Source organism: Drosophila albomicans, chromosome 3 (genome assembly GCF_009650485.2).
Source record: "Drosophila albomicans strain 15112-1751.03 chromosome 3, ASM965048v2, whole genome shotgun sequence".
Lineage (NCBI taxonomy): Eukaryota > Metazoa > Arthropoda > Insecta > Diptera > Drosophilidae > Drosophila > Drosophila albomicans.
The window spans coordinates 23,890,698-23,900,988 of record NC_047629.2 but is presented as its reverse complement, the minus strand read 5'-3'; the positions used below and the strand labels follow the sequence as shown (position 1 = coordinate 23,900,988).

The 10,291-nt window shown below is 37.4% G+C and overlaps 2 protein-coding genes across 2 annotated transcripts in view; one reads left to right on the top strand and one right to left on the bottom strand.

Annotated features, from left to right (window-relative positions):
- Window positions 1-220: 220 nt before the first annotated feature.
- LOC117571519 (location of vulva defective 1) lies at window positions 221-1,712 on the bottom strand. Its single transcript, XM_034253691.2, has 2 exons — window positions 1,283-1,712; window positions 221-1,218 (listed from the first exon to the last, which is right to left on the bottom strand). The coding sequence occupies exons 1-2, from the start codon at window positions 1,649-1,651 to the stop codon at window positions 586-588; spliced, it is 1,002 nt and encodes a 333-aa protein (XP_034109582.1). The 5' UTR covers window positions 1,652-1,712; the 3' UTR covers window positions 221-585.
- Window positions 1,713-9,292: 7,580 nt separating this feature from the next.
- Window positions 9,293-10,291, top strand: part of LOC117566545 (putative uncharacterized protein DDB_G0289963) — a 37,791-nt gene continuing 36,792 nt past the window's right edge. Inside the window, exon 1 of the mRNA XM_034246086.2 lies at window positions 9,293-9,549. Within this exon, the coding sequence (XP_034101977.1) occupies window positions 9,532-9,549 (18 nt within the window). The 5' untranslated portion in view covers window positions 9,293-9,531. The remainder of the gene's footprint in view (window positions 9,550-10,291) is intronic.

Below are 10,291 nucleotides of genomic sequence, written 5' to 3'. Positions count from 1 at the left end.
AGTTTTTAATTATTTAAAAGTGTTGTAGTTTTATTTAAATTTGTTTTCTTTATCATCAGCTCCACATTTAATGATAGGCACGTCCACATATGTATATTTATTATCTATTTACGTCACATAATAAAATATATATATTTTTACTCAACTTTTTTCTTTCAAATCAAATTTATGATTTGTTTTAAATATATTATATACCAAAATGTTTAGTTTTAAAGTACTTATACATTTTTCAATATTTGCATTTATTTATTTCTTTATATAGTAATTTTTTCTATTCTAAAAATTTTCATATTAATTACAAAAGTTGTTCGCGTCGAAAACATGGGGTATTTCTTAGTCGATCAGTAAGTGTTAAGGTTGCCATCGTTAATTATACAACTAATGCTCTTTGCCTTGCAATGGGTTCATTCAAGTTTTGCTGTTGAAGTTGTGTCGCCGTCAATATTTGACCAACATTCATGTAATTCCGATTTCATTTCTTACTTAATTTTGTCCTTTTATTTATCTTGAGCAGATTACAAAAGTTGGTCGGCTAATGTTTTTGCTAATTCAGATCTTGTTGTCGAGCCTAATAAGTCACATGGTTTAGTGGCGGAGCGAATGCAGCAGCTTCTTCAGCTCTGAGCTGAAGCTGTTGCTGGTTGTGGAAGTCGCCGAATTGGTGGTGACAAAAGACGTTGTAGTTGTGGCAATTGGTCTAGGCGTGCGTCTAGAAACTGTCGAAGGTGCAGTGGATGATTCGATGGGTGTTTGTGTTGAGGTTTTATAAGTTCGTGGCGTATCGCTTTGAGTGCTTGAGTTGCTTGGTTGGATTGTAGTCAACTCCGTGGTTGTGTCACGCTCTGTAGAGCTTGATGCAATGGTTGATGTTGACCGTGTTTGTGGTCGTGGCGTAACTACTGAAGTGCTTGAACTGATTACTTGGGTTGTAGTCGAAAGATCTGCCGAGGGAGATGTTGATGTTGGTGTATCATTTGCAGTGCTCAAGCTGGTTGAAGTGCTTGTCGAGGGCGCAAGTGTTGGCACTGGATCCGTGCCCATCAGACATTGTTGCAGACTGATGTAGGCTTGATCAGTGTCGAGTTCATAGCGACGCTTTGAGCTATTCGTGCATTGGTTCTCAATGAACTGTATCTGCTGTATGAACTGCTCCAAATCGCCATAGTTCTCGCTGGCAGTGCTTGAAATATTATACATGGCTCTGACATTATCACCAGCCTGCAATAAGACATCAAATTTTATTGAGTATTGAAGTGCGTATTGAACTCTAACTTTTACTTACCACATCTGAGTAGCAGGACAAAATCTGCAGATTATCAGCTTGAGTCGCGCAATCGATTAATTGATAGCACGTGTTAATGGAAGACACATTCAGCGAATTTACGACTTGAGAATATTGAGCATTCAACTGAGCAGTCTCCAGCGTTGAACTGTTCTGGCAAGCAGCGTACTCTGCTTCATATTTCTTCAACAACTGATCAAATACTTCGCTGTAGTACTGAAAACATTCCACCGAACGCGAAGGATTATTCAGTTGCAGTTCACTTGTGCTACGCATCGCTTGCATTAGCTTCGATTCCCCCCAAGTGGGATGAGGATTTGCCCAGGCAGCACCAGCCAAGCAAACAATTAGCAACAGGATTGAATACATTTTCGTATATTTTATTAATAATATTTTATTGACAGGGCGTCAGTTAATGGTCGTGCTGCTGTCCGTGGTCGAATTCACTGCCAACCGATAGTGGGCAGAGTTTTTATAGTCGGCAAATAAATTAATTGTCAAAATCCTAAGGCTTTAGGCTTGAAGCCATGACGGACTGATATGATATAACCATCATTATGCGCTACAATTTTGTTGGTAGGGAATGGTTGATTTACTAACTAAAACATGTTGTTATCTTTAAACTGTTATCATTATGCTAGAGCTACCAACTATGTGGTCTAATTATAAATAGCTCTGTTATAATCTGGCATCCATTTAAAGCTGCAAAAGCAAATACAATAGAAAAATAATTATAATTTAAATCCATACCACTTTGTATTAAAATAAAATCTCTGATCTCTAAGCAAACATTAATAGCTAAAATATTCAATTTGATTTTCTTTACTATGTATCTGATGTTTATTTTCGGATCTATACAAAATATGCTGACATCAATAAGTATTCATTATGTTTTGCCTTATTTGGTTAAGCCAACTCCTTGTCTATTGCATTAGTTAATTTCAAAATTCAAATCAATGGCCACGTCAATATTCTGCTGACTAATAAATTCTGCAAGCTGATATTAATTCCTCATGTCATCCAAAGCAAAATTATTTACTCTACACACCGAAAACAACGTGAGTAAAATCGTGACATTGTTAGACTTTGTATTGATTTTCATTAATTTAATTTAAATGCCATTTAGTCGTCAAATGAGTTGTCCTTCTTATCATTCTCTAAGCCCCTGGATATGTTTATCAGGCATTAATAATTACGCAAGTATGAAATCAAACGAAGCCGGTCAGCGGCCACACACAAGCACGATATGAGTATAATTGTCTCTGACTAAGCACTCGAGAGCTTTCCGTTCCGATGCGAGTCGAAATGAATATCAGTTTAAGACTTATCATGCAATGAAATGTCAAATCTAAAACATTTTTGTTTTTTTTTCAATGATGTCAAAAACCCAGAACAATAGATTGTGCAATATTTCGTAGAAATTGTTGACTCTAATTTTTTAGGGAAACAACTTAAGATTGCCGGCAGAAGCACTTCATAAAATGCGTCGCTCGCGACGACAACGACGAGAGTGAAATACGCATCAAGTTTACAGCGAAAATTCATTTCCATTCTCTCACGAAATGCCAGCAATTTTTCAGCTGTTTTCACAACTACAACTACAACTCCCTGTGTGTGTGTCAGCTGGTGTGCAACGCGAACAATGCATTTTCAATTTTCCAATTTCAGCGCGCTCGCTGTGTTTGATGCATGTCGTGAGGTTCGTAGTACTCCGCCAGCGAGTGCTAGCCAAACGTTACACTGGGCGTATGATTAATTTTATTTACTTAAAAGCAAATGCGCTGCCGTAAGGCGAAGCCCTGCATACTAAGCGCAATTGCAACTCTGCAGAGCAGCTAACGAGCTGCTTGCCAAGTGCCTCAAGTGCTGTCAGCGAACACAAAATGAAGTTGCGTGTGGCATCGTGCAACCGGCAAAACCGCCGCCGGGGTCGACATTGAGTAACGTTGAGTTAACTCCTGATGGATTGCCCGACATCAAGCGTACTAAGCAGCTGAATTCTTATTCTTCGCATTGTAATTGCTTGCTAAATGGTCCAGTTTAACTTACTTCCTCTTTGCCTAGTCTTTGTTTTGCGTATGATTCATTCGAAGTCCGAAACAAAAAATTCACATTTGATAAGCGATCATTTCTTCGCAAAATCCAATTTAAAATACCATAATTAAAACCTCCTGCTGTGACTAACGTGCCACTTTTTCGTATTGCTTGTGCTATCATTTTGCTGATTGCGATAGCTTATTTCCGATTTCAATGCCTAGGAATACCCATGACCAGAGGTAAAACATACTTTACAACTGAAATTGTCGATAACAAATAAACAAGCAATTGATAACTGGGCACAATTATTTTTTATAGAATTTATTACAACCTATTTAGATTCGCATTCTAGTTTTTTCGCACATTATCTTTGACTTTCGAACACCACCTTAATATATAATTGACAACGGGGATTTGGGATTCCCAATTTCAGCAGTTCTCAGAATTTTGTCGATAATGCGCTAGATATTTATGAATATTTTTAAGTCTTTCAAACAGCCAATAAAATATCATTTGATGTCTTTCTATTATCTTAATGGTTGTCTTTGCAATCACAAAGCAACAATATAAATAATTTTTTTAGTTATTTAATATTTAACAAGATTTTTTTTTTTTCTTGGGTGTATCAGCAATCAATTTTTATTTTAAATTTCCGGCAATATCAAAATATGGTTATAGCAAAATGTATCATTTCCTCATCGTTATCTTAAACTTGTGTGTAAATTTCTGTAGAAATTAAATAGCTCTTCAAGAGGCTAGCAATTAAAAAATATTCATTTTATGTGTGCTATAAACAATCATTACTCAATAATTGAATTCGAAGTGCTCAGTTTCTATAAGATCTTAATAACCTATTAACTCTTTTCTACAAATTTATTATTATTAGCAATCGATTGCAGAACTGTTTAAGGAACTACCACATTATTTATGAGCTAGTAAATTCAAATTTTCAAAAACACAAAAGCTCAGCAGCTTTATCAGTTGACTGTATGACGACCGTATTATAATTATTATGCCTCCACAATAGTTATTGATATTTTGTCGATAATGGGAAGCCGATGCTTATCGGCGTGTAATTAAAAAGCAAATATTAAATAAGGCAGAGAGAGGACCTAGACACCTAGACACACGTGCATTTGGTAATAATTTCTAATGAACTGTACGCCAAAGCAATTGGCGTTAATTATTTTTACACAGCACGAGGACATTACGTATACGACGCACTGACATCACAGTTATTTTTATACAAATATATACTATATATGCTTAAGTGCAACTGTGGTGCGGTGGCGGGGTGGTAAACACAGCAATAACAAAAGATTTTACGATTGCAATAACAAGAAGTGCGCACAATTAAACACGCTCTCGCTGGATAGATGGATTGTAGTATCTGCGATTGGGATTGGGATGGATGTGCTCCAATGTGGTTACCCTGTGTGGGGGTGGATTTTGACTGTCTGTGTGGGCAGACAGTTGTCGAATAGCAACAGGAATGTTACTAGAAATAGAAGAATGGGCAATAAAACTTGCCAACTATCACGAGAGTGTATTGATGGGCACGCTTCCAGTTTATGAGAGCGCGTGAAATTCAATTAAAACGCTTGTTCGATATTAGTTGCAATGCGTCTGTTGTCTGTGTCATAAACAAGCTTATTGAATACAATTGAAGGGCATCAGCAGTAACAACACAAACAGATAGAACTACAGATACAGAACAACAGCAAAGCAGCAGCAGCCAGTGGCAATGGCAGTGGCAATTATTCAGCTCCTGCTGGCAGTTTCACACAGTTTTGTATACCCTCTAAACAAATAGCTCACTTAAATGGGTAGCTTGCTTAGTGTCCATAATAAAGTCTATAATCTTCTGGTTAAACTCGTCATAGTTATTATTATACTATCGATAAAGTTTAGATATCATTTGGGCCAATTTTAATTCAAATCGCGACGCAACAAGTTAATATTAGGATCCCAACCAAGGCGATATCTAGTTTTTACTGTAATCAGAACATAACTAGTCGAAAGTTATAAAAGCGATTGTACTATCGATTGTTTTGTACTTCCAAGTTGTCGAAGACCTCAATCATACACAATTTCTATTATCTCACTAATAATGTTTTACGATTTAAAACGGCTGACTGCTGAACTTTAATCGAAGGCAGTATAATAAATTGAATTGCATTTTATTTAACTGTGCATCTACACCAAGAAGCTTAATAAAATACAATATAAAATAAATTCAATTTTATTTTAAGCAGCTCTCGATATATCATTCTTCATACTTGTATAAAGGACTTTTCAAGAGGTATCTACTACGTTGCGCACTCTACACTTTTCAAGTTCAACTTTCACGTTTACCATAGACAATAGTTTTCATGTGTTTTATGCTCTGTGGGCGTTTGATTACTGTCGAAGCATTTGCGTCAATTTTCTCCGTTTAGGCGTCATGCCGCGCTGTCTATAAAGATTATATTTAATATGCTGATTATAATCAGCTAACTTATCAGGAAAAATACGTAGAATAGCTAGAATAGCATAGCTTGGGAGCCAAAGAGGCGGCAGTTCCCTTAAACATTTTTTTAGAGCAAAATTAATTAAAGTAATGCCATGAAAAATGTAATGAACTTGTCGCTGCCGACGACGACGACGATGTCGAGGACGACAATCAAAAGTGTCAGGCACTGCAGCTAATTGTAAACGTTGTTAAAATTTTATTAGCCAAGTGGAGAGGAGAGAAGGAGAATAAGAAGGAGGAAAAAACCTGACTGGCTGACTTGCTGCCAGCTGCCATAAAGTGCAGTTGTGAACTGAACCAACCGAGCGAGTGCAGACTGTTGCATAATAATGAAAACTTTTGCCCTGTTGCACACACATACACATACTCCCGCACACACTCAAAAGGGAAAAGAAAAGAGCTTGAACCCAACATGACCAGTTATAGCAAAGTCTAGCATTCGCATTCACTTTACTCCCCAGCCAGTCAGTCATTTGAGTGCAACGAATGGAATGCTAACTAATTAAATTTGTACTCTCACTCGCACTGAAATATTAGAGGAGAGTTTCAGTTGCATGTTGCTGCATGCTGCAACTGAAGTCTGGCCTGGCATTGCGGCCGCTCTCTTGCATGTAATTGCTGCCCGTTTCAATTATTGTTTTATATTTCTCATAACAACTACTAGAACAACTGCAAAGATTTATTATACACTCTCTCGTCGATGTGAATTTAATTTACATTTAAGTAAGTTGAAGTTGAGATGTTGCTTGTGGAATTGCCACTCAATTTATTAGCCAGATTAGACAATGCTTGAAATTTCATTGAGTTTATTAGTCAATTTTGTGCAACACTTTTGAAGTGCTTCACGTTTTTGCAAAAGTTTCAACCTTTCTTGGAAACTTAAAAAAAACTTAGTTAGAATTTGGGTTAAAACTTGTTTCCCATGTAATTCATATCTTTTAGCCCAATAAATTGCCTTGCATATGTTACACAGCTTTTTTTCTTTATTTCGACAGTTCGTTGATTGACAATCCGACAGTCTGTCAATCCAAACTAAAAGTAAAATGAAAATGTGATGAGCAGGGAGAAAACAGTTTATAATTTTTTACTACTCCATCTATTTTATTAAAATGCAGACAGAAGAATGCAATTTAATTGGAACCTAGTTAAATTCTGAACATTTACTGGAGTGCAAAATAACTACCTAAAGACCACAAAAAATAATATGAAAAAGAACATTGTGAAACGGAGAACCGCAAAGAATAAGCGCACAAAGTTGTCGCTGGTCGTTGGTTGGAAGCTGTAAACTATTTGATAAGCTTTAAGATGGGCGGCAACCACAGCAAAAAAAGAAGAAAGAAAAATATGGGTATATATTATAAGTATATCTGAAAATATTAGAGAGAACTGTGTAAAATGAAACTGAGTGATGCGAAAAAGTCAAAAGTTGCTGCCTTGTTGGCCTGGCCAAACAGACGAAACATGCAACATAAAAGCCGCAGAAACAAAATGAAGTCAACAACATTGTTGGCGTCTCTCGTTGAAAAGACGGAAAAGGAAGCACGATAGCCAAGGAAGTTGGCCTCAACTCAAGTCAACTCAACTCAACTCGATAGCAGTTAGTTGTACTTATACATAAGTACACATACTTATAAGTATATAGACTCGAATAATAAGGGAAAGATTTTTAAAGTCTATAATAAATATTTGTAAATAAAGTAGATAGACATCGAACGAAGCATTGAGTTCAGCGTTGCGCTTGACATCGTTGCTAGTATCTCAAAAATGCAATAAGAGAGCTTAAGCCAGATAAAGCAAATATGTGCCAACTTCCTCAAGTGGCATTGTCATATCTAAATATCTATATGCGCTATGTACGAGTCCACACTTCTGCACGAAAGGTCCTGGCAATTGGTCTCTGAAATACGAGAAAGGTGTAACTGCCATCGACGCTATTTGCCCCGCAGCGAAATGAGTTAAACTGTGTGCGGGTTGCGGAATTTAGCAAAGTGCAATTTTGCGCTGAGAATTCATCTACAGAATTGACAATCAAATAGCGCTCTGAAAAGTATGCTACAGTTTGCAGGCGACAAACAGAAAATTGCTGCATACTTTTCAGCGCGGCGCGGCACCTTTTGTTGAATTTCGTTAATGCAAAAGTATTAAATGTGATATTGCGCACGCATATTGATTAGCGCTTGTGCATTATTAATAACTGCTAAGGACACTGAGACCTGAAATTGACCTGCACCAAATTCCAATTAGAATTTAATAATTTACGAGTATGTGCGAATTAAGCCTAAAGCTCGTGCATATTCAAGGCCCACAAGTATTTCTGCATGCTTAAATAAATATATAACTGCGTACAGTCAAGTGTGCAAAAGTGGAACCAATCTTTGCTTATCTTACTGTTTGAATTTCTATGAAAAGTTGCTATATTAATAAAGTCGAATTTACTCGCTTAATGAAAACGAGTTCCTAATTAAAAATGCTTTATTATAATCAACTGATGAACGGTACAACTCTTTTCAATAACTTCACAATTGAAGTCAACTAGTCAAGCAGAAATTTTTCAAGTGCATTAAGATGTTTAGGGTTAGTGAAGTTCGACTGTATCAGTGCTCGTATTTTATGATTCACAAGGATAGTGGAAAGGGAAAGCATGTAGGGCGTATCGCTGTATCATGAATGGAGTATGATTAAATTTGCGTCGACTCTACACGGTTCTTGTTGTTGTTGTTGCTGTTGTATTTGTATTTGGTGTTGTTACGATAAGCCCGCAACACTGTTTCATGCTATGCCTCATAAATCAAGCCAAAATTCAAATGTTATCAGTTTGCGGAATATTCCCAAACTACGTAATAGGGGCAACAGTTGCCCCTGTTTCTATAATATATATGTGCATATAATAGCGGTCTATGTGTGTGTGTGTGCGGTAGATAAGCAAATGGCTGCTGCCCAGTAAGCAGCCACAGTCACTGCAACAGACTTCTCCGTATATATGTACAACCCTTGTTTGTGTGCGTTGTAATGTCAAATGGCAAGTCTTGTGCTGCTTTTGTAACTGGTTTCTAGATCAACTTGCAGCTAATTTGCCATGACAATTATGCTGTGGGTTCTTCGTACTCACACACACACACACATTGACAGTTGCTTACATAGACGAATGCAGATAACGAACCAACGAGCGAGCAGGCATTGCATTAAATAATTGCGTGTTGTCACTTTTGCACTTCGTCAAAGGGCTTTTCCCACTATTTCGATGTGACAACAGCACTGTGGTATGCAGACAGCAGCAACAACAGCAGCGACACACACAACAACAGGTGGCAATATCTAACAATAGACAGAGGCAGCGAATTTATTTATTCCGTCAACCATATACAAAAATATATACGCGTATAAATATAAATAGTGCTGCCTACTCGGAGGCGCAGCATTATAAATGGCGAGTTGCTCAGCTGGCTGGCATTCATTCTCGCAAACTCCTCTATCGCGATCCCAACTCAATACATTACAAAAAACATCTATGTAGTTCTTAAGAAACGAAATCGCTTTGCCTATCATCGATTAAAAACTAGTTATTGATCTTAAAACGCGTATATAAATGCATGCTTAATGCATAAGAAATAAAAACAAACATCGAAACAACGCCAACGAACGAACGCATCATCAGAAGTTTCCACACTTAACCACGCAACGACCATAACACGTATGCGTCATGGTGTCCAAGGCATTGGTAAGTGCAGCGGCAGTCATCGTCGTTGTCAAAGTTTCATTCTCTCGGTGGGCGAAAAACTAAAGTTTGTGAAAGAAATAAGAGGAAAACTACGCTTTGGGGAGCAAGTGAAAGATGCATATTTATTTTTGAATTAGTTTTCTGTGCGATAATCGAGAAGAAACTCAAGCGATTACTCAAACAGTTATCAATTGTAATTAAGTTTGCAGTGATTAATAATTGATTCAGCAATTAAATGTAGATAATTCTTAAAGAGTTTGCAAGCTAAATGGCAAAGTGATTGCAGCCTTCAGCTGACAGGGAATGTGCAATAAAGCGCCAAAAGGACACTTCAAAGGGCGTTGCATACTTTTAGGGTTTGGTTAGGGTCTGGACTGGGCAACATGAGCTCTCACAATATGCAAACAGAAATTGAATTAATGCCATGCCTGCCTGCCAAGCTAACCAGTGTGACCACCCATGTAGTGAGAGTGAAAAGCGAGAGAAAAGGAGGGAGAGAGCGAAAAGTGAGAGACAGGCAAATGGATTTGGTTGGCAAAATTGCAAATTAACAAAAAGCAGGCGTAAAAAGCGCTGGCACAAATTTAGCTGCAACTCAAACAAAAAATTGCTTACACACACACATACACACACACACATACACACACACCCATACATGTATTTGTTGTTCAGCTTTTGTTGCAAGCTGCATGAGAATTAGTGTTGCCACTCGACAGTTTGGCCAACAAGGAATCAGCCAAAG

Excerpts from the sequence above, each read along its gene's own strand:
- LOC117571519 (XM_034253691.2), bottom strand. The coding sequence starts at position 1,651 with ATGTATTCAATCCTGTTGCTAATTGTTTGCTTGGCTGGTGCTGCCTGG. Across the intron at positions 1,219-1,282 it reads TGTCCTGCTACTCAGATGTG|GCTGGTGATAATGTCAGAGC; the intron begins GTAAGTAAAAGT and ends GTCTTATTGCAG.